Source organism: Molothrus aeneus, chromosome 26 (assembly GCF_037042795.1).
Source record: "Molothrus aeneus isolate 106 chromosome 26, BPBGC_Maene_1.0, whole genome shotgun sequence".
In the NCBI taxonomy this organism is placed as follows: Eukaryota; Metazoa; Chordata; class Aves; order Passeriformes; family Icteridae; genus Molothrus; species Molothrus aeneus.
The window spans coordinates 3,996,452-4,021,038 of record NC_089671.1 but is presented as its reverse complement, the minus strand read 5'-3'; the positions used below and the strand labels follow the sequence as shown (position 1 = coordinate 4,021,038).

Sequence of the window (24,587 nt, the reverse complement as noted above, 5' to 3'; positions counted from 1 at the left end):
CCAGGCTGTGCTGAGCTCTGTTCTGCCACAGTGGTGGCACTCATAACCAACCTAGCAAGTTTAAAGCAAGCCTAGATATTTCTATGTCCTACTGGCATCACAGTAGTTGCTGCACTGTAGAAATGTACTTCCTCAGCTGTAGCTCCCCCTTTGTTTCCTTAGAGCATGATGAATTGGAGGCAAAAAAGGCAAAATTGCATTAGCAGGAGAAATTACAGATGAGAACCTGGGTCAGTGGTTTCTAGAGCCACTTTCCTATGAGAATTTTTATTTGTAATTTTTTTTCCATTAAATGCTTTAGGAACATCTCTATTGTTCCTCCTAAGGAAATAAACTTTGAAAAGATGAGTCTGGCAAACTCATAAATAACTGCTGCAAAGCCTTTGGAACACTTGCAACACCTTCCATCTTGTGTTGTTTTCTTCTCCCAGCTGATCTTTGAGGTGACTGTACTAGGTAGCATCAGGATGCCCATATATTCTCTGCTGGCAAAAAGAGCAAAAGAGAAAAAAACAAGGGGTGAGTGTAGCTGTGCCCCTACCCTCTGTCCTGTCACATATTCCTCAGAACCCTCCACAGTGAGCTAATAAAACCTCACTGCTCTCTGGGGAGACATTGGCATTATCTTCATCAGAGAAAAAGAAATAAGACAGTGGGAGATTTAGAGTAAAAATTACAAGCTAGACCTCAAAACTGTTAATCACCAACATCTGTAATGGGTGCTTACTGATAAAAGTTGGATTTTTAAGGGAACTGCTGGCACTAAACACACCTGGAGGTCAGATCCCTTATTTTCTAGGAGCCACAGTCAGACCCCAATGCCAGTCCCAGGAGAATGGAAACCTTTCCCTAAGGGCTGGTGTCTCACAGGGAGCAATGCAGCACCTGAATTCTGGACACTGTGTTCCTGCAAGAGCTGTGCCAGGGGAGATCTCCAGGGCAAAGCCTGGCACTGGCAGGCACAGAGGGCAGACAGAGCAGACCTCGACTCCAGCCAGTGGGAAAAGGCACAGAGAGAGCCCAAACTTCATTGTTTTTATATTATGTGACAGAAATCATTCTGTCCACTGGGGATTCACAGCTGTCAAGTCTTTCCTGGCGTTGGTTGCCAAAGTCTCCCTCCAACAAGTTTCTGCTCAGGGTAGGTGGTGGCCTCTAACCTCAGCTCTGTCTGTCAGCACCGAGGCGCCTCGTTCCTTTTGTGGACTTACCCCCAAAGGATTTGCCCCATGAGTCAGAGGAATTCCTGGTTTATAATTCAGTGTTTATTTCAGAGTATCACCTTGTTTTTCATATCCTGACTGCCTAAAATCCCCTCCCCAATTTTAACTGGACACATCCTTCATCTTCCTTTCCTGTCTGAAACTATTGTGCCACATTACTGTGCACAGTTAAACACAGGCCAGGTCCCCCTTTGGAGCTGGCAATGGGAATTCCTTTAACACTGAGAAAATACTTTTGGGATCACTTGAGTAAGATGAGAAAGTAGCTGAATAACACCCAGAAATTCCTGCAGAGAGATGAAAATTGCACAGGTTTCTGTCTCAGAGGGCACATGCTGAGCTTGGACAAATAGGCACTAAAAGTACACAATGTCCTCATGTACTGCCAGTCCTCCTGAACCCCTAGGACAGAACCCAACAAACAAATACACAAACACATCTAGCAGGGAGCAGGAGAGGGGGAGATGTGAAGTCAGAATGTACTGCTGAGGTAAATTTGACACAATACCAATTAGTGTTTGGCGAAGTGGCTATCTCATTGTCAAGATATTTCCTTCAATATGTTTTCAGAAACTGGGACCATTAAATAACTTAGAAAGATTGCCAGCTCTGATTTCAGGAAGGAAACCTCCTCCCAGTTCCTCTCTAAGTAATTCATTTCTTTTGCAAATACTTCCTATGGATTGCATTTAAGATACAAATTTCTGAAACAGAGGAGATGGAGGGAAGCAACCCCTGGCATAAAACTTCAGGTTCCTTTCGAAATGACCTAAAAATCCAAGACACTCAGGTTCAAGGTATTCTGGACTGCAAATCAGTCACAACCTGTACTGCAACTGAACCTTTATATAGTTCAAGAAATTCAAACTTTGACTAATTATTTTTCTAATGCATCACCTTTATTGACATAATATAAACACTTTCAATGCACCTGTGTCAGTAACAGTGTTTACTAAAAGCCTGAACTCAATTTTGTGATTGTCTCTCAGTGAAGAAGAAGCAAAATTCCTAAATTTCCCTGCTGGATTATATTTATTCTGACAGAAACTAGGTAGGGGCAAATGCACAACAGCAGGACTAGCAACCATTAAAATGATTTGCTACATCTTCCTTCTCCACAGAGCAGTTTTCTGTTCTGCCTGTGACATCTGGAAGAGCAATGCAGAACTGAATGCTAACAGACTTTATCTGAGCAGTGGAATACACATTATTGGAATTTAGGGAGTTAAAAGGACATTGGGATCTGATGAGTCTCCACCACCATTAATGAAATAAAAAGGCTGCACATCCTCCCTGAAAACAGAGCTCTTAGCAAAGTACTCCTCTGTGCTGAGCTCCTTTGTCTCACACTTCTGGAACATCTATTACTTCCTAAAAAAGAGTCGAATTCTACAAGGTTTTTGAAGGCCACCCCAGCTGAGTGATCCTTGTGGCATTCCCTGGGATTCAGGTGCCAGCAGAGCAGCCCAGATCCTGAAGGCCCCTTCCACTCACAAATAAGGGAGCAGCAGATCAAATGCAACTTCACCTCTGAGCCAAACCCTTCATTTGGCTATCAAGAAGCAGAACAGCTGGGGAGGAAGTTTAAGCCACTTGATCACTTTATAAGGAGCATTTTCCTTTTCATGAGTAGGATCAACAACTCCTCATTTGGACCAAACCTCAGAGATACATCATAGTTAAGCATGTGTGAAAATGAGCTACTGAAAAAAAAACAGTTGCAAGAAAATGATGTTAAAAAGCACCCTAGCAGCTCCCTGCCTCTTCTGTGTTCATCTGTGTGGCCTGTAAAGTGTTGAGAGAGACAAGTAGAGGGAATGGAAAATCTATGAAGAAGTTTTCAGTCACTTTAGAGAAGGAGGTGCTGCTTTTGTCACAGGCTCTTTGGGAACAGAAGTGGGAATTTAAGAAGCAGAAGACAAGGCTCTGTTCTTTTGCTGTGTCCTTTAAAGCACTAATAAGGAAAAAAAGGAATAGTTTCTATGTTAATACATGAACTGTACAGCTAAGGAGGGACAATGTCTCAGACATTAACTGAATAAGGCAGCTTCTAGGAAAACTTAAGCAAGACGTGCAAGTGTTATAAAACTGACTTTGCTCTGGGGTGTTTCTGAAAGTGAGATTAGTTTTACAGAATAAGTACTTTTATTACCCTTCTACTGCTAACACGAGAGTAATAAAAGAAGCACAAAGAAAACACTGCCCTCAGCTGACACTTTTCTTCCTTCAATCTGACATTACTTCATGGATTGCCTGGCTCAGCAAGCTTTAATAGCCCAATTAATTATGAAAGTGATTCACACAGGGTGGTCAGTTTATTTGCACTGACTTTTTCTTATACTTCCATATTTTACTCACTTTTGGCCACAGGAAAACAAAAAACCATCTTTGTGTCCATTAGAAATTATGTAGGCTGTGGGAAAAAAGAAGACAAAACCTACTCCTCCCTGGGCTTATACTTCATGTCTATCACAGCCACCCTTGACCATTTTTTCTTTTGTGTTGGACAGAGACAAACTTTCTTCTGCATGACTCTCCAAGGAATGCCTGGTATAACCCAGGGGAGGGTTCAGCTCAACATATTTTTAGAAAACTGAGAGCAAAGAATAAAAACAGACCTTTTAACTAAGAGAGACAATGACACTATAAACCCTCCTGGCCTGTGTTAATATGAGTCTGTTTATTGTAACACAATCTGTGACCTTCAGTGCACTGCCAGTGTCTGTAAATAATACAATGGGCTGCCTGTGTGTCCCATGGGGAGGGCAGTGCTGATGGAGCCTTTCAAAACTCAAATGGATGCCATGAGCTGACGTAGACTGGGCTATTGTGATTCTTATTTATGAGTCTCTCCTTTTTTCTTTTTAAGTACAAGCTCCAAAGTCACAAAGTGGGTGACAAAAACCAACTGTCTGCTTAGTCTGAGTTGGATTTGATAGCATATCTAACATTCATAAAAGTACTCCTGAAATGTGAGTACCCTGCCTCTCAGATCTCCTGAGGGCAGAGGAACAGCTCATTCAACAGATTTCTTCTATTTTAAAAAACTCCATATTTTGTCACCGGCTTCTTAGCACTATGAAGCTGTTCACCACCCACAGAACATTCACAAAACTCCACATTTTCAGCTGAGATCCTCCACATATATGGATGGTGTTAGTCCCACTTCTGTGACCCAGCTATGACCCAGCTTTGTACTCTGCAATAAAAACTGTTTGCCTTCAAAATTTCTTACAAGGTCTCAGTTTACTGCTAGCCCTTGGAGTCATCCTACCTGCTCCACCAGTGGCTGAAAGCAAACCCAGGAGGAAACAGCCCCAGAGAGTGAACAGAGGGACTTGGGCTGATCCCATCCCTGCTTGGCTCAGCTGCTCATACCTGAGGAAGGAAGGAGCTCACCTCTCTGGGCATTGCAGTCCCAGGGGGCTGTGTGTGAGCACACTGGCTGTGACTGTACCACCCATCTATATGGGGATGACAGATGGCACTGCAGCAGCAGCTCTGTCCCCAGTGATGCATTTACAGGTGAGCACTTTTCATCTGGAGCCATCCCTCACCTTGTGCCACCCTGCCAGCGTTGGTGGCACAGACCCAAAGCTGTGCAGGTGACAATGATCTGATATCATCTGTGCACCAGCACCTCCACACTCCAGCCCCTTCCACAGACTCCTAAAACTGACCCTGCCACAAACAGAGGATTGAAAGTCTGATCCATGAAAATATATACAAAGGGATTGCCCCATATCTGTCCTGCAAAGGTCCCAGCAACAAACAAACCACATCAGCCCTTGAACACCATCTCACCAGATGCACAATCATCTCAACCATGTCTCTATATTTAACTGATTGCATAAAATATATACTTACAGAATGCCTGTTTTCCATAGAATCTGCAAAATAAAATACAATGTATAAATTATGAAATGGCACCTTGCAGAGTGACCAGTTTTATGTTCCAGAAAGTACAGGTATAGGTACTTCAACCCTTTTGTTCACTTTGCAATGATGTAGAATTCCTACCTACATCATAGGTTAAAGCTCTGGGCTTTGAGGAGTATCCAAGTTCTAGTTTAATCCAAGTGCAGGGGTAGGACCAGATATTTCAAAGCCCACACAGAACAGGACCTGTTTGGCAGCTTCTCTGATTATGTGCTACAGAAGAAGTCTCTACTGAGGGCACAATCTGTTACTGGACAAGAGAGTCTTCCTTTTAGAGGCAAGTTCTCATCAGCATTTTACTTCCTAATCCAGTTCCTAGCCAGGAAAATAATGTATTGCAGAAATCCAGTTGAGGATATAATTTTCAGGGCAAAAATAACATCTTTGTTATATATAACATCTTGTTAAAATAACAGCAAAGACACCTGACATTTTATTAATAAAAAGTTCCTTGTTCCCAATGAAAAACCTGAGGGTCAGCAAGCTCTTTCCTTTTAGGGTCAGTGAACTTTAAGACTGGATCATACACTTATTTCAAAAAAAGTGGATTTAGCTATTCAGAAATTTCACAGAATACATTCAAATACCAAAACATAACTATTTCTTGTCCCTCTCAAAGTAACTCCAGTTTTAGGAGAGGATTTCAAGAGTTAAGAGTGCTCATCTCTATGTTCTGTTGAGATATTTCACATGGGACAAAAGTAAGTGCTGAATCTTGAAGGGTATTTTCTTGCAAAGTGTATCAGATTCACTGGAGAGAGGCTGTGTGAAGGAAATTCATGTAATGTTCAACAAAAGGGGTTGATCTGGGTCTTGGGTTAATCTTCCCAGTATTTTTTGTATAAATGGGGGTTAGTTTCTGAATCTATGTTTTTTCTAATTATGTATTTTTTTAAATAACAAATTTAAAAATCAGTCTTCCATAGGCAGAACACTTATGTAAATTTTGATAAGTTCCCTGAAATCACTAAATGAAGGACATTATGCAGTGCACTACTACCACTATAGGACCCTAATAAAAGTCTTTTAGAAACTCCCTTGTGAGCCAGCAGAAGTAACAAGGAAACTGAACACAGGTGAAGGTCTCTGGCATGGTACATTTGGAGTTTTCTACCCAGACCTTTTAGCCTAAGCAAAGGATTAAAAACTGAGGTGACTACAGCACCTTACAGCAGTGCATGAACTCAAATTCAGTATAAAATTGATCTCAGTGTTTGGCAAGATTGATCCACATATGTTTAGACATTAGGAAACAAAAGAAGAAGCTACATGGAACACACACAAAAGCATTTTTATGTCCTGAAAGCCAACAGAATTGAACAAAACCACTGCTGAGCCAGTGCTACATCAAAGCTTGGCTTTAAGTGGACAAAACCATAAACCATACATAAGGTTTATGAAGTGAGCATTAACAAGCTGTCATTTAGTCTCTGTCACAATGTATTGTTCTCACAGGAAGGAGGAAATGAGAAATTTTGTGTAAATTCCAGACTTCAAACAACGGGATGTTGGCTACCAAGGCTTGGAGGTCACAGTGCCAGTGATCCTGCCTCCTTGTTACCTGTCACCCACATCCAGGCTCTGGGGCTTTCTAGCTGAGTGTCACAGCCCTGCCAGGAAATGTCACACTCTGTGTCAGGGAAGTGCTCTGGAAGCCTGGGTGATTTCTACCAGGTACCACTCAGGGCAGCCACTAATAAAGGCACAATGAAACATTGCTTTTGCTGATTCTTTACCATGACAATCTTTTCACAATCTTTTTTATTTCATTTTTGTTTAAAAAAAATTTAAAAAATAGGTGGTTTTACTTTTTTACTAGTTTTACTGTAGAACTGACAGGTTTTTCATAACACCTTGCTTTCCCTTACTGCCAAAACTGGGGAATTGAGAAATGCTGGATTCTAGACACACAGAAAAAGCTCCATGTTTTGTGAAAGGAATCAGAGCTGAAGGTCTGATACTGGTGATTTCTAAAATATTCCTATGTCTAAAAAAGGTAGGTGGTTTTATGGACTTCTGATGGATCTAAACTCTCGGTATTGCTTCTAGTTGATGGGATTTTAAATTCAAAGAACACATTTTTACAAAGGAGTACATATAGCAGGAGTTTAAGACACTGTCACCCCCACCTGCTCTGAGGTTATGGAGAGGAGAATATGTACCTAAACAGCTGCAATTGCCAATCCACCTCCAAGGCACCTCCAGCCCTGCTGGAAGCCAAGATGTCAGACCTGGAACCAAAGGTGCTGAGCTGCAGACACACACAACGTTCTGCCAAGGCCTTTACTGGAGCAGTAGCTTCCATCAGGGAATCTTGGCAGGCAGCTTGGGAACAGCTCTGACACGGGCCATGCACGTAATCCAGCTCTGCTCTGGAGGTTCAAGCAAGGTCAGAAGCTCCCTGCATATTTGTGCCTTACTGAAACCATCTGGCTTTGCCTGATTTTTGGCTGAAGCTGTTGTAAGCATTTGGCTCTGGAATCAGTGTCTCACAGATCCAGTCCTTAGTTTAGAATATGTCTAGAAACCCAGAGATCCAAAGAGTTTTTATATTGGAGAGAGGACAAGTTATTCCCTGGCTTTGGACTGCCTGCAACTACCATGTGCCCAGAATACCTGAAGCACAATGAATCCACAGGCCCTGTGAGTTCTTCTATGCTGGAAAAGGATTCAGTAGGAAATTCTGGTTAAGATGTAGGTGTTAAGCCCGAGGCTCAGTAGCAGGAAAGTATTTGAGCAGATTTCCTGATTGCTAGAGCTGATTTCAAATAGATTTGTTCCAACCCTCTGAATGCAATGGGGATTTCTCATGCCTCTTTCCACTGGGCTATATTTATTTTTCCATAGTACATTGTTGGTTGCTGTAGGACTCTTAGAATTTCCTGTCTCACTGCTGCAATTGCTTCCAAAGTGACCAACTCATTTTTCCAGACTTAGCAGCGTAAAGGCTGGTTCTGCATTTTGTTTGCTGGATTTCCACTTTCCTAATAAGAAATTGGGAATTGTTATCTTGAAATAAGCCACAGTGAGCTCAGTCCAGGGCACATAAAATCAGTGCAAAGCTTATCACTGGCTTCTGTGAGCTTTGGGTCTGACACACAGCAAAGACAGAGTGCACTGAAGGAGAAAGAATGTACCAAGAACATCTTCTTTCACAGGAAGTGTCCTGGAAAAACGTGAGGAAATCTGTGAGCTGGAGTTGGCTCTAATTCTCCTCAGCAACACGAACAGGACTGTGCAATCCCAAAAACTGGGATCAACACCGAGGGAAGGGCTGGAGCTGAGATAAAGAACCAGCATGGAGATGCTTGGGCTTCCTGCCCCTGCTGCCTCTTGGGAAGATGAAAGGTGTGATGGAAATAAATCATGCCTGAAAGAGCCTCCACCCAGGCAGCTGAACTCGTGAGAGACATCCTGAGGCTCCCTCAGGAAGAGCTGCCAGCCTGGATCCAGCACAGGCACAGGAGGCAGCAGGGTCAGAGCCATTTTATCATTCCTGGCAGTCTGTGGATTTGGACAATTGCCTGTTTTGCTGAAGTTTTATACCATATCACTTCTTTCTGAACAAAAAGCAGCAACTTTGGGACTGGGCTGGGTATTCCTGACTTACAACATGCTTTGGCCTTTTCACACAGCAACCAGAGAAAGCAAGATTTTAAGGAAATTAGTTCATCCTGGTGAGCCTGAAGAACTTTTATACAAAGCTGTTACTGACCTGAATAGCACTAACTGACCATTCCCCAAACTGCCTTTTGGATGTAAGGTCTGATTTAAAGTTGAGGCTTGAAGTTTTTGGTATTTTATGTAAAATACTAAAGTAAGCCCATTGCTCTAGAAAGGGCTTTAAAACAATGTCTGTGTGAACAGCCTGAACACCAAATATGTTTCTGAATTAAACTAATCTTTCAATAACAATGCAAGGACAACTTCTTATCTTGCAGTTGCTTGCAGAGCAAAGTGAGCAGCATCCTCCTTAAACTCTCATTACACCAGAGGAAATCCAGCATCCAACCAACCAGAGACTGACATTATTTGACTTTCAATCAAACATACCTGACTAGAATGGAATTTCACAAATTACCTGCTTTTCCCACTGGAAATGAGTTAACTGTAGTTAACCACATGCAGGTCTTCTAGGAGTTAAATGTGCATTTGACAGTTTGTTTCTGTCTGTCTCTAATGTAAAACCACCTCCTGAGTCCTGGCACTCAGAACAAGGAAAACAGCACAGCAGGGAGGATGGGGAGTCTTATCCACAGTGTGGTGGAGGCACTCAGATGGCAGAAGCAGGACATAACATAGCCAGCATCAGGAAAATGAAAAGAAAAAGCATAATGACAGATGCTCAGCACACTGCCAAAGGCCTGGGAAAGCTCAGAGCATTATCAGCACTCTGGATTCCTGGTTATGCAGATTTTGCATAAGAGCAAGCAACAGCCACAGAACTCAATAAAAACAAAACCCTATAGCAACAGCTACAGAACTCAAAATACAGGAGTTGGTTCCTGCTATGGCATCTGCCTTACTGGGGGTAGCAGTGAGAGTTGTAAGAAGAATGAAGAGCAAAACTGTTTTAGCTCAGTCACAAAGAACTCGTCAGACATAACAACTACTGCCTGTCCTTCAGCTTCCTCCCTAGTGAACACAATTTCTGTGATGCACAGACAACCCCTTCATAAGACAAAATTGCTTATGAAGCACTCAATTCTAATTAAACCACAATAGTTACCTACAAACAAATAATAATAAAATGTTACATAGGTCTTAGGGGTTAAATATGTCAAACTGTGTAGCTGACACCAATTGCTAAACTCATGTGATTTCCCCAAGGACACGTTTGTCTGAATCATTGCCTTCCTGAAGTAGGTTGTACTCTTGGGCTTTTGCTCAAAAATATCAAAGAATAGAATAGTAAATCAACTTCTGCACCCACCAGTCCTGTTCAACATCTGTCATAATTGGCATCATTTAATATTCTTATATTAATAAAATACACAGAATATTTCATAGGCATCATCCACTGCATTTACACTTTGCCACCTCACAATCACATAGCCTATGAAAAATCCAAGGTAGTGCTACATTAACTGTAAGCTAGCACTGCATTGCTGGGTGATGCACTGCTTATCTAATTGAAACACTTTTCCTGTGTATCAGTCAGGAAAAACAGACGTGATTGAAACAATAAACTGGCACTGTGTTTCCAAGAATAACTGAAACTGTAGAATGTTATGCCTAAAAGAGCAGGTGGACTGCAAGATTAAGCGGTGTTTGCAGAATCTCTGGCTAATTCAACTCAGAATTTCAATCATATCCCATTTTTCTGCAGTTCCCACCTTATGGTATTACAGCCTTTTAAGTGCTCTTTGAATTTCAGCTCTGCTGTAGCAACCTGGAGTTTACATCCTCTGTTATGTACCAGAAAAAACCAGGGCTGGTGAGTGGTATGAGAGTCACCCTCACACCTGGGCAGAGCAGGTGAGGGTTACACAGCAGCTTCTGCAGCTTTTTATAGGTCCAGTTCACACTCACTGGAGAACATTTCAGAACACTTGTGGCCTTGGGGCTCAGCCCTAAAATAAACTGAGTTTTTTCTCTTGGTGGTTCTGCATAAAATGCCTGGCCATGCTCTTAAGTGTGAAAGATATTCTGATTTTCACTGCAAGGCTGTGAAAAATGAGTACACCACACAGGCACAGCACCAAGGATTCTGAAATTCCTTTGCCACCGTTGTCACTCTCTAAACACTTTGCCTTAATGCATGACCTAATCTCTCTGTTTATTCAGCTGTAAAATGGAGATAAAAATTGCCATGTAAGTCCTAACAAGGAAAAATTAAGTAATGTTTTCTAAAGTACATGGAGACCCTCACACTAAAAGATTCCCCAGAGATATATTGTGTCAGAGGTAGGAAATGCCTTATAGAAAAAATAGAAACTTAAAGCACAACCAAAAATTAAAAATGGCCCACAACAAAGCCTGAATGGGGACAAAATATGAATGGTTTGCAGCCCTAATATTTACAAATCTAGACTTCCTAACACAAAGAGAGGAGAGGAAATCCTTTCCAATTCAGACTTTGACAATCTCTGATGAAATAACCTTCTTTTAAGCCACTGTCTCTGAACTGATTAGTGCCAGAACATTTACAGACAGCAATTGCCAGCGAGCTGCCACTGCCCACACCCAGGTCTGTGTTAGAGGAGCTGCTGGAATGATCATTGCTCTAAAGGCTTCTAGAGGCTGTTGTTGGGAGCTTTATAGATATTTGCTGGAGTTACACCCAAAGCAAATGGAATATTTTATAGCATGCGACAAACATGGGCAATTAAGAGACAAATGTTTCTCTTGAGCAGTTTGAGATAACAGGACCTAGAATCCAGGTCCCTAATGGGGATCTTGATTCAGATCCAGATGTGTGGCCCAAATATTCAGCAGATCCAGCACAAATGGGCTGATGAAGTAGATGTTACAATATTAACACCCTGGATTTGTGAGGAGCCATGAAGATGTCATGCATTTTATCAACTTCTCTGATTTTGTAGCTGCACTTTGGTATTTTCCTATCCAATGTGACTTGCAGCTCTTCTTTATTATGGCAATTATGTTCTAAATATTCAGTCTAAATATTATCTTATAAAATATTCAGTCACAAATTTATCCCTAACCTCTACACACACGCTTCCTTAAAGTGTTTAATTTTTCACTAGCTTACTTACCATTATTAGTTTTTCTGATTTCACTATAAACTGTTTCAGTCCCCTTCTGTTCAGGAGCTGGAAAATGTAGTGGCACAGAATCAATATATTTTCTTTTTTTTTTTTTTCTTTTTTTCTTTTTGTTTGTTTTTGTTTTGTTTGCCTTATGAAAAGCTCCTTAAACAAACAGAACACACTTTTTTACTATCAGAAGAAGCAGCTGCATAAGCAGCAATGAGCCTGTGGAGTCTGTGTGAAAAGCAAGTACAACCCCCAAACCAGCCTGTAAAGGGTCTGAGAGAAGGATGTCTCCCTCTATGTAAAAATGATGAAAATCTGCTTCCCTTTCTAAATTTGACTTCAACATCCTCTTAATCTTCTTCTGAACTTGAACCAATACTGCTTTAATTTCACAGAGACATCTACCACTAGAGAATGGTTTCCCTGGATCTCTTTGAAGAGCTTCTTCAATTTGTTCTAAGGATTTAGGGGTCCTAGCCCTAGGAGATCTATCACTTGGAAGACTAACCATAAAGCCTTTTGGCAACTAGCCTGGTTAAATCTTAATGGCAAAAAGAAAAAAAAGTTAAATTGCTGTGCTTTGTGAAATGTCTCAGAAGAATATTTGCAGATTTTACACTGCACAGCTTCCATTTATCTGGGAAAGGTCTCCTTTTGGACAGAGAGGCCTGAAAATAGCAAGAATAATTTTCTCTGTGGTCAGCATAAACTTCTGGCCAATAGGAGAATAGAACAATCTCCTGGATTCATTGTATGGCTGTAGTTTAAAAATCCCTGGGCAATCAAAGTGCTCCAGAACTGTGCATTTAAAACCACTTCCTTCACTTGCTGTAAAGGTCTGTGATGGCAGGGTCCAGGAGTTTGCTGTTCATGGATCTCAAAGTGCTTCAGAAACACTCACTCATTTCAGTTAAACTGAGTTTCCTACAAAAGCTCAGAATTCTATCAGTATCACCTCCAGTTTCTGTGGACCTTCAACAAACCAAGAAGTTAAATTTTTCTAGTTAAAGTTAAATTAAAAAAATAATTTAATTGTTGTTTCCTCTTTGAAAAAAAAAAAAAAGGAAAGAAATTAAAATTTCTGGATACAGAATCCTGTGTTTTAGCTATTAAAAAGCCCCAACATTTAAAGAATTCAGACATAATGATTTGCAGACTCAGAGTCAGGACTGTTACTGTTCTGCATTGCCCTGAAGAACCCAAGTGTCTCTGGCACCACATTCTGATTTCCCAAAGCTAATTCCATTAATTTTTTGTTTTTAAATTCTGTTCAGCATCCTTTAAATGCTGTGAGCTAACACATCAGAATGGAGTTGCAAAACTGCTATTAATTTAAACAATAGCAGCCACACTTCCCCAAGTGTCTAATCACAGCCTTCAAACTTGCAACTTTGGCATGAACTTTCTTTGCAAAATAATTTGAAGATCTCAAGGCATATTTAAAATACTTACAGACTACTGTTTAAATTATCAATTCAGTTTCCAGTGAAGTAAGAATTAATCTTCTTGGAATTTTAATAAAAGGTAGCTCATTTTGTTTAGGACTTTTTTTTAGCAGGTAACAGTCCTAAATCTACTCCTATTGACTCTGTGCAAAGACTTGGTTTGAGGCATTTCCTTAGTTTGCTTTTTTATTTTTTATCATACCCATTTCATTATATTGTGGTATAATGCCACTGCCCATGTTATTTCCTTTGTCAACCTTCCAAAAGTCGTCCTAGCACTGAAAAAATGTGCCAGGAGAAATTACTTGGATGATTTGACATTTTATTCCCACTAATTTTATACTGTTGCCACCCTGCAGATAACTAACCAGATATAATAGTAAAATAAGGAGAACATTCTTACTCAGCCATACTTAGCAGTTTCTGCCTTGTCACTTCAGGGATGTTTCCTGATCTGACTTTAGCCCCTGCTTTTGGTTTTGCTCAGATTCCCAATAAAGGGTCTAAATCACCTTGCCATCTATTTCCTCAGCTAAGCTTTAGGAAAGACAAACACTGTATTTTTGTCAAGCATACAAACTTACTAAGTATTGAATTTAATAATTCCAGATAAAAGTATTCCAGAAATTAACAGTAGCTCAGACATCACTTGAAAAACAGGGTACAACAGTGTTTTCAAATGTAAGTAATTCTTTACTGATAAAGACAAGGTGTTCATCCTTCTACAATAATTTCAACTTTGTTTGAAGTGACATTCAATCAATCCCAATTCCCAGAAGTGACAAAAAGGCAGCTGTTACAGCTTAGATACTGCAGCATTTATTGCAGTAGCCTTTCACAGAACACAAAATATGACTCTCCTGCTCCTGAGAACATTAGTATTGATGTTGACAACAGTGGCAGGAGGAACAAATGATTGGAAAGATAAATTAAATTGAGGTTAGGCCAGAGAGATCAAAGAAATCTTCAGTTCCTCAAAAGGCAGAAGGAATCAGACTCTGTGTAGCTGCTGGATGAGCAATGTGTGCCCAGAGAAAAATTAATGTGATTTGCTTTGTCTTCCTTCAGAAAATAGGAGGAATCAGAAGAGGGGAAAGGGATTTGGAGCAAGGTGATAATCTGAAAGTTCTGTTCCCTAGGAAGGGCTGGTCATATCCACACACAGACATGAAAGAATATTATGGCTGGGAACAAAACCTTACAATAACATCAACGTAACAGAAGTATCAGCAGCAGCCCTGTGGTCAAATTCTCTCTCTGGGTGTACATGATTATTACAAGGGAATATTAAGAAACTTGGCTTTGCTTCTCTTTTCCCAAGAATAAATCTCATCCTGTTTTCATTGTGATAGGCAGTGCAGAGCTCAAGAGATAACTTGGTTTCATACAACTTCTTCTATTTAATTCTATTTAAGCAGCATCCTCAGGATGCTCTCAGGAGGAACACATGAAATACTTTCAATGCAGTTTCCATTTCCCTAACCAAAGCACTCCACTGTGTCCTGGGGCAACAAAGGAAATCGAACAGGGAGCTGTTCATATCTCTGTACACTCCAGCACAGTTCAGTCTTACAGAATCTATCAGTGTTCTGTGTGCCATGCATAGGTCTGTAGCACGAGGCAGAACTCAATTAAAATAATCTGATCTCATTTACAAACCTTGGTAAACATTATTCTGTGGTTTAATGGGGTTCTATCTACAGAGCATAGATACTACCTTATTACTTAGTCTGATATACAGGAAGAGTGTTATATAGCAAGAATGGATGAAAATGCTGTTTTTATAGGTGTGATCAATTTGATCTTGAATTTAATAGGGCTTTTAATTTAAATAATGCACTATCATATCTTACTGTTCTACACCAATGTAGAATGGTGTGCACATCATTGTAGAATTGTAGTGCACTCAGAAACAGTTGGAACAATTATTAGCCCTATTCTGAAGAAGAGTACAACAACTCTTGTCCTTCAGTGCAGAATTTAGCAGAGGTGGGCAAATAGCCTGCTTCAAACACAGGGAAGAGAGACTCTGTGATGAATGATAGCAGGAAGTGAAAACAAAAAGGACAGGTGGACTGGCTGTTCCGGGAGGGCTTGGCTGCCAGGCTTGAAGAGTGAGAACTCTTGCCCAAACATCTGTGCTACCAGCTAAACAATCATGTCTTTGGTCTCTGCAATAAGTGACTAGTCCTTCTTACCAGGAAGAAGGAAATTTATCCATTTCTTCCTCAGTCTGCTTCTCATTCAGCTGAAGCAAAGAAGTAAGAGCAGAGCATAAACTTCTCTCGCAGGGTTTATGCACTTTAACCTACTTGGAGCTCTTTGCAAATTTCTGAAATGTTTAGCACCTTTCAACGCAAGGCCATAATGGCATTTGAGTTCTCCAGATGACACAGAATGACTGAAGTGGGCATTTGGGTGGTGAATAAATGTCCATGGCTATTTCTCCTTCAAGGTTGCAGACACGTACCTCAGCCCCACGCTCTGAGGTCTGGTTACTGCAGAAGGAGGACAAAGTTATCTGAGCATCAATATCTCATTTCCCTGTTTAAGATGCCACAAAATTCAGGATGGTCTCCAGGTCTCTCAAGACTAAGAGATTAAATCAACACTTGTCTCCCTTCTCAGCCACAAGTGAATTACATCTTTGACCCTTCAACCAGTTCCTTTACAAAGGAGGAAATTCCACTGGTTTCTGTTCTCTCCATTACCTAACTCTGTGGCAGCCTCAAGTTGCTCTCAGCGAATTTGGTATCTTTAACATGGATATTTCACAGCAGGCTGCCTTCTGCTTAGAGCCACATCTCCACACAGCCTTCCTGTAAATGGGAATATCCCAGGGGAAGAGCTGCAGGAACAGCAGCACAGGAGCCACAGCATCAGCCAGGTTTAGAAGCACTCCTGGCAGGAGACTGTCAGCACACAAAGCACAGCCCTGGCATCCCCAGGTGCCAATACCAGGCCAGTGTCAGGGAGCAGCAACAGCCCCAGAGATGCTCCCAAAAATAACCCATAGAGGCTGGAGAGTTTATTACCTCTGTGAGGATCAAGCGTGGAGACTTCAACTTCAGTGTAATCCACCTCAGCACTCTCAAGGTCAGGTCCTGCCCCAAAAATATCAAGAAGATGTTTCTTTGTAGGACTGCACATTTCATTTGAGCTGTGGGCCTGATCCTGCTGCCACTGAAATTAATGGACAAGTCCCAGCTGACTGTGATGGGTGCAGGACCAGGCCCTGTTGATGGCACATGGGAGTTACTCTGCTAAGTTGTAAGGCCAGCCCATTTCTGAGGGTCATCCCACTCCAAAGGGCAGAAGACCAGCTAGATTTCTGAAACTGTGGGACATGCAAATTGTGCCTAAAACTGTTACTTGCAATGTAACACCTTCAAAAGTGGCACAATCCAAAACAGAGTAGGGAATTACCAGAGCTTCTCCCATATTCCTATTCCACCTGCTCTTCCCTTTCTCTTCCTGCCATTACTTTCTTGTTTTCTGTGGCTGCTATGGCAGGACACTTCCCATTCTGCACTTTCCTCACATTTCAAGCCATCTTTATGTCTTTCATGGCCTCCCTCATCACCTCTCATTCTCCAAATTTCTGCTTTGCCAATTAGCCCATTTCAGCACTGTCCTCCTAAGCTGCCTCCAAGCCCCACATAAAACATTTGGAATGGAACCCACTTTCCTCCTCAAATGCTTCTGTGCCACAACACCCACAGCAAGCCTGGCAATGATCTGCCATCTGACCTATAGGGGCAGTGGCTGACAGGAACTGGCTACCTGGGTACAGCAGACACAGAAACAGCTGCTGCTTTCTACTCTATTTTTAGAGTGGGGTGGGGATGGTGTTCTACCACATTTCTGTAAGAGCTGGAAGGAACCACAGCATTCATTCAGACTGAAATACTGCAGAACATATTCGGCAGATTATTTTATTCAGATTTCATAGCAGGTTATTTTTAGATTTAATTCTTAGATATTTCAAGATCCAGAGAAGTGAAGAAAGGACAGAGAAGTAAAAGAAGCAGAAATCTGTAGAAAATCTTGGGGTTTTTTTAACAAACCAGAATATTTGTTATATAGAACTTAATATTTTGACTATAAGTTGTATTTTTATACCACCTATCATTAGATGGCCTGGGATCCAGCACAGCTAATTACACTGCATAAGGCAATTGATAAAAGGGTCCTATTGGTGTCATTTTGGACATGGGAAAAAAGGGATGGCCCTATGATTACTACCTCACTACCGCCATTAGAAATCATCAAGACTTTCAATTATAAGATAATTTAAAAATCTATTGTTTAGGTATGGAATTACCTTTACTCTCATCTGTTGATTTCATGTGGTTTTCATTATCTTCAATGTAACCTGATCCTAAAATATGAAAACCAAAGTTGAGCTGACAAAGTATTTATTGTAACCAATGAAATAAATGAGTTACACAGCTGCAATTCCTACTGTCATTATCTGTATTTCTGTATAACACATTCTACTTATAGATTCCCACTAAGACATTCAGGTGGGAAGAATGTGGCTTTTAAAATAATCAGCTAACAAACACCCAAGGGGCAACTTTGTCTATGTCAGGTGCTCTAAACATCACATCCACCTGTCATTGCCAAGTGCACTGAGGTCCTGCAATGAAAGGTGCCCAGGCAAGTTAACATCTCTGTACTGTGGTCACATCACAGGGCCATGTGCCACAGCTCAAATTTCCTCTCTGAAATAATTTTCTTGCAGCTGTGTCAAAAGCAGAAAGTAATTTTCTTTTACCATGATTTCTCCACCTGTGATATTGTCAATTGATTGCCTGGGAGAAATGTCAGACTTATAAACCAATCTGTGTAAGACGTGCTCATAAAAACTGTGCAAAGACAAAATGACAGAAGATACCTTGGACAATGTTATTGGTATCCCTCTGTATTCCCAAAACATTGGGCCCCATCCAAACAGTAACTATGAAATCCAGAACTTTAAATAGATGTTTAATTTAACCAATTTACTAACAGTCTTATGGCATAATAACCTACCTGAATAGTAGTTTCCATCACTGGGCGGTCTTGTTAGTTTTTCACTTGTCAAGTTTGGAGCCAAGGCAGAACTGAAAAACAAACCAATAAAATTCGATGTAATTATCCAAAACCAGTCAATAAAACCAACAACATGGTTCTGTGCAAAGATCAGTCACTGTCTATGCTGACTATCACATATTCTTAACCACTGAAACTAATGAAAATTTTGCCTTTGCTTTAGGAGAAACACAAGGAAACTTTAAAGTCAAAAATGTTCCCTATTGCATTATTCTTCTTTATGACATCTGTATTTTCAATTTTATTCCATATCTAAATGCATTCAGATACAGACCTGACATTCTTGTATTTCACTTATCTGGCTTTTTTTCTATTTTTAGAGTATTTCCTCATCCTGTTGTTGTGTTAGCAGGTGGAACATGAAGCACAACTATCTATTGTCTGCAGGTGTGCGCTGTAACAAGCTATATTCATGTGAAGCAAGGCTTACAGCCCTTTATACACAGAAATATTGCATGACTATCATAAAGCAGGTTTGGTTTAACCCCAGATGGCAGCTAAACATCACACAGCCACTCGCTCACTGCCCTGCCCTGCCACAGAGGGATGGGGAGGAGGATTGGGAAAAGATAAACCCCACGGATTCAGATAAGAACAGTTTAATAATTCAAATAAAGTTAATAATAATAATGGCAGTGAAAATGAGAGAGCAAGAGAGAGAGAGAAACCGCAAGGAAAACAGGGGATGCCCTGAGCAGCGAGCAGCACCTCCCGCAGTCCCAGGCTCAGCGCGGTTTTGCCGCCGGGGCTGTGCTGTGACAGCGACAGCACCTGCTTTATTCAACCTTCAGTAACCCTGCAACAGGAAGGTCTTCCAAGAGGTGGGACCAGGCAGCTGCTTCATTTCCTCCATCTCCAAGGCTGCTACACTGAAAGCCCTCCATGATTCTTCTGGGTCCTTGAACTACCCACTCCTGAGATAGTCTATGCCCATGGAACCTCTGCGCCAGTCCCCGTGGGGGCTTCTGATTCCCAGTCAGGCTGATTTCAGCCTCCAGCAGTCAGCTCTTGGAATCCCCCTCCAGAAACACAAATGGTGTCTGTCCTTTCACAGCCTGATAACATCAGGGTACACTGTGCACCCGGATCTGCTACAGCCTTATACTCCTGGGGGGCTGACGTGGGGGGCCACGTGATCCACACAGTCCAGTGAACAAGGCTGTCCCTCTCTTCCACACGGCTGGAGGCAGAGCCCCTCTAGTCTTGGTCATAGGCTTATACAACTTGCTTCTTGTGAAAATAGAGTAGAATTCCTTTCCATAGGATCAGGAATAAGATCAGCCCTTCCGCTCTGTCTGAGGAACTGCCCACTGCAGACCACAGCAGCAGCTTTCCTGGAAGAACCCCTCTTGTGCTTGTTCTTCCTTGCAATTCATGTAGGCCTGAGGTAGAATTTCTATCCCTATTCCTCATGTTGTCTCTGTAGACCTACAGAAAAAGCCAGGGTCTGCCCTGGTGTGTACCCTCAATATCCTCCCCTGACCAACGACCAGCTGAGATTCTGGACTGGGCACGTGGGGACTACAATCTAGATCCTCTTTCAGCTGCTCAGCTGGCTTCTCCACAGCAGGGACAAGGGAGGAAGAGATTTTTCTGTGTACTGCAAGAGTTGGGGAGCCACTGTCTCCACCACTGGTGCCTGTTTGTGTCCCCAGACAGCACTGCCAATGAGCTGGTGTAAAATGATGGACACATTTCTGATACTTGGTGTGTGCACAGTAGACTTCATCTGGATCTGTGAGGGACCATGTGTTGTTTGGGTCATAATAAATGATCTACCTCTAAGCATGGCTAGTTCCCTGCTGTACTGAGTACCTCTCTCCATCATGGTCCATTCTCTGGGTGAAACAGAACACCCTCCTTGAAGAAATACCTTTCCTTGACAAGAGCTGCTTCCAGAGGCTAAGGACTTGTGTTACTCTTCCAATCACCCTGTCAATTCACCCTTCCCTAGAAAATGATCACAGCTGCTTGGCTTCCCTACTCCCTAATTCCACAGCACCAGCCCCATTATCCCAGCATCTGAGCATCCAGGTGATAACATGCTCACCTGGATGATGGCTGAAATCCTTTTGCATATCCTGCAGCTCACTCAGGGATAGGGATCAAGTGCCTCTTGTTCTGCCTCTTCCTCCTGTTCTCGTTATGACCTTGCTTGTCCTTTACTAAACAAGCCATCTTTCCTGGGCATTTCTCTTTCTTTTTTGAGGGGCAACTGCTACAGACAGGGGTTGGTCCTCTGGTTCAGCTGCATCACCCACCCCTGGGGTGAGCAATCCCAGTGTCTGTGGTTACTGGACTTTGAGTGCCCACTGTGCCTGTCGTGGGGGTTGGAGTAGCTGCAAATAATTTTTTGACCCTAAACAAGAGCTGAACCACATTCAGCCACTTGCTGGTTCCTACCAATAGGACCATGCTGGTTCCAACATCCCAAGTATAATCAAAATTTTCCTAATTCTCAAAGGCTGTGGTAATTAGGCTGGAGAAGAAAGGGAGGCTGTGGGAAGATGGCTCTCCTCCATAGGCTGGTTGTCCGAGGAGCCGGGTGAAAGATGTAATTGTGAATAATTCCCAACAGGTGTCTCCCCACGCACAGGTGATGGCAGCGCTGAGACCCGACCAGGTGAGTTAAAACAACACCCTGAGCCCTGCCCCGAAGGCAACAAACACAACAGGGGGCAGTAGTGCAAGCAACGTGTTGGAGAACACAGCTCTGAGAGCAAACGAATCAACACGGTGACCAGTGGCTATGAAACCACAAGGAATGCTTGTAGCAAGCTTGTTTCAACATGCACTGGTCAGAGCTGTTGTTAACTTCGAGTCCCACGTTGGGTGCTGTTGTGGTTTAACCCTAGCTGGTAACTAAGCACCCTCCCTCACCCACCCCACCCCCAGTGGGACGAGGAGAAGATTGGAAAAAGGTAAAACCCAGGTAAGAACAGTTGAGATAAGAACAGTTTAATGATTGAAATAAAGTAAAATATATAATAAAAAATAATAATAGTAATAATAGTAGTAGTAATAATAATAATAGAAGGAGAGAGAGACAGAGGAGTAAAACTCGGGAAAAACAAGTGATGCTCGATACAATTGCTCAGCACCTGCTGACTGATGCCCAGCCCAGCCCTGAGCATTGACCAGTGCCTCCCAGACAATTTCCCCCCAGTTTCTCTACTGGCAATGACACTCTGTGGCGTGGAAGATCCCTTTGACAGTTTGGGTCAACTGTCCAGGCCACCACCCTGCCTGGCTTCTTGTGCCCCTGCTCGCTGGCAGAGCATGGGACACTGAAAAGTCCTTGACTTAGTGTAAGCACTACTTAACTAAACAGCAGTGTTATCAACATCATTCTCACACTAAATGCAAAACTCAGCACTGTACCAGCTACTAAGAAGAAAATTAACTCTATCCCAGCTGAAACCCAGACAGGGAGGCATCTTACCCAGACATCTCCATGGATGGTCCTTTAGCTTGACAGAGAAAAACAAAACTTCTATTAATAGGTTGTAAAAGCAAAGAATTTAAAAGTAAAAATTAAAACCAAATATATAGTGATTGTCTACTCCTGTCAGAGGAGTTTCTCCTGGCTATCACAAAATTAATTACATCATGTCTTGTTTACCTTATTATTATTTTAATTATACTAATTACCTAACATCTTGTTTATCTTCCATGTCCCCTAAATCTCTCTTTCACAGAGAACTGTATATCCCAGACCCCAGATTTTAAGCTAGCCAATTTAAACAATCTGGGACACTGAAATTCTTCAAATTTTCCCAAATAATTTGCTATGTACAGGGTATCACAGGATAAATCAGATTTACTTATTTTCTGAAATAACAAGACCTAAAAAAAATACCTTAACGATAATAGACAAATCCCTCAATGAAATTGTATTACAGAGTGGAAGAAAAAAACCTAATCCCATAAATTAATAATCTAAGTTTGCTTCATGAGGACTAGAGAGGTAGCTCAATTACACCTGAGTTGGGACCCCAAATCAAATTTTCTATAGCTCTATAAGGGATCAGAAACCTCTTCAGGTCTTGTCTGCCTCTACATTGCCTGAGGCTGAATTTCAGACCTAGGACTGCATGGGAACAGAGTAATTCTGGCCTATTTTATAACCTTTGCTTCCTAGGGCCTGCCCAGCACTATTAGTTACATGTTTTGCCCAATATGCTTGGAAAGCTTCAGCACATTTGCAGCCTAATTTGAGTCACCTAGCATTTCTAAGTAGATTCTTTTAATTGTGTTTAGTCATCTCTGAAGCCTCACCCCCACAAGCCTTTGCTGCTGAGACAAATGCAAGTTTAACTGTGATACATTTGTCCCAAAACAAAGAGAGGGGGGACATTACCCTTTTTCTTCTTACGCAAAAACCACCATAAAGCGACTGCTCCTGCTCCTGCCATGGCTGTCAGGACAAATGCAGCAATGACTCCTTTCTGCCAAGCTGCTAAGATGACTGCAAATAAGAAAAACATGTTTAAGAGAGTAGTTAGTGACAGGTCAACACTACCAAATTCTGTAATTCCTGACCTTTCATGTTACTACACATCATCCTTCTTGCACACTGGGGAAGGAAGATCTTGGAAGAGACTTGTGTGCCAAGTCCTCTAGTGAGCCTCTCCTTTGTGACCAAAAGCTCAAGCTTGTGATCAACAGCTTGGTTTTAGTTTGCATCTTGTTCCTTTGGCTTTTGGGCACCCCCTTAATTTTTCTATGTAAGCTGGACAATCTCTGTTTATAAAGTTTAACTTCTGGAACAAAAACCACCAGTAAGGTGGCATGAACCACTCCAGTAAGGGAGTTACACTGAGGAACATCTCAAATCAGATGGCCTCACCTGTAAAGGTGACAGAATTGGCAGCTTATCATTAATGAGCTCACCACTGATGGTTATTGGACGGCTCCTCACGTCCGCGCTGGCTCGGTTCGAAGCCATGCAATAATAGGTCCCTGTGTCCTTCCTCTTCATTGTTTTCTTGTGCCATATGGTTCTGTCTGAATATTCCCTTACTTTATGAAGAAGAACTTCATGATCAGTTTTTTTAAAAAACTTGAAGTCAATTGGCCAAGATCCTTCCTTCACAGAGCAGAGGAAAGCAGTATCACTGCCAACTTCTACTTCTCCATACGGAACACTGCCCAAACTGGCACCCCTGATGGGTACTACAGAGGAAGACACAAAGAAAACAAATATTAGCACTATTAGAAATAACTTTGATGACAAAATATTGTATTGTAGAAATGCTTGCTTTAATGCTTAGTTAAACAGAGACTGAATGCATAGTATTAATCTTTCTGAACAGTCTCTGCCAGACAGCATCCTCTAGTAAATATTTTTATAGACCCAGAAATAGAGAGGGCATGATAAAGAAACAAAGCAGACACAGGAAAAAATTATATCCATTCCAGAGAGGTCAGTCAGTCTCTTTCCTTAAAATCCTTTGGATGCCCCTCTGGCCCCAGCCTACAAATGATTTAGTTTCCAGAAATAATACACTCAGCAGTTCCATTGTTTAAATAATTATGGTGCAATTTATGTAGTTCTGCTTTCATAGTTATGTAGAGTTATGCTGGATTATGCTAACTCTGTGGTGTGTTCTTGTAACTTTTAATGTACAATAGAGGGTGTCAGGAGATAACAGATCAAATTCTCCAAAAGCATAAGCAAATCCCAAATTTCAATGGCTACAGATATAGCAAGCACAAGGAGAGAAGTTAGTTTGCATTTGAAGGAGAATATGCATAGCCAAATCATAGTTTTTAAGTCTGCTGGTTTACAAATGAAGCATGTGAGCATACACAGAATTAGCCTAGGAGCAGATGAGCTTCAGCCTTTGTAATTATAGCACATTGTGTGATGCAAGACATGTAGAATGTCAGTAGCTTTGCAAAATATTTGGGATATGAAGCATGTTTTGCTGAAATTCCCAAAGAAAAATTCTCTGGAAATATTAGAAATGTGTTTGGGGAAGAGCTATAGATAACACAAGGCAGATGTAAAGAAGGAATCATTAAGGCAACACTGGTACAGAAGCAGAGGAAGGAAACCAGATTTGACATGAAAAGATGGTGGTCATGGAGGCTGTATTTGTATTAGGAAGTGGATTTAGATATAAGACATGGGCTACTGTGACTGAGCCCCTGACAGAGAG

The 24,587-nt window shown here is 41.6% G+C and overlaps 1 protein-coding gene across 6 annotated transcripts in view; it reads right to left on the bottom strand.

Moving 5' to 3' along the window:
* Positions 1–348: 348 nt before the first annotated feature.
* The window catches only part of PECAM1 (platelet and endothelial cell adhesion molecule 1), a 30,178-nt gene continuing 5,939 nt past the window's right edge, over positions 349–24,587 (bottom strand). The window contains exons 8-16 of one of the 6 annotated variants that reach the window (XM_066566034.1): positions 23,317–23,598; positions 22,784–22,891; positions 21,866–21,893; positions 18,364–18,434; positions 17,651–17,707; positions 16,362–16,430; positions 11,882–11,938; positions 5,091–5,113; positions 349–485 (exon numbers count right to left, since the gene is read on the bottom strand). In XM_066566034.1, coding sequence (XP_066422131.1) covers positions 453–485; positions 5,091–5,113; positions 11,882–11,938; positions 16,362–16,430; positions 17,651–17,707; positions 18,364–18,434; positions 21,866–21,893; positions 22,784–22,891; positions 23,317–23,598 — 728 coding nt within the window. In that variant the 3' untranslated portion in view covers positions 349–452. The remainder of the gene's footprint in view (positions 486–5,090; positions 5,114–11,881; positions 11,939–16,361; positions 16,431–17,650; positions 17,708–18,363; positions 18,435–21,865; positions 21,894–22,783; positions 22,892–23,316; positions 23,599–24,587) is intronic. The other 5 variants (XM_066566035.1, XM_066566036.1, XM_066566037.1 and 2 more) reach the window with 5 other exon arrangements.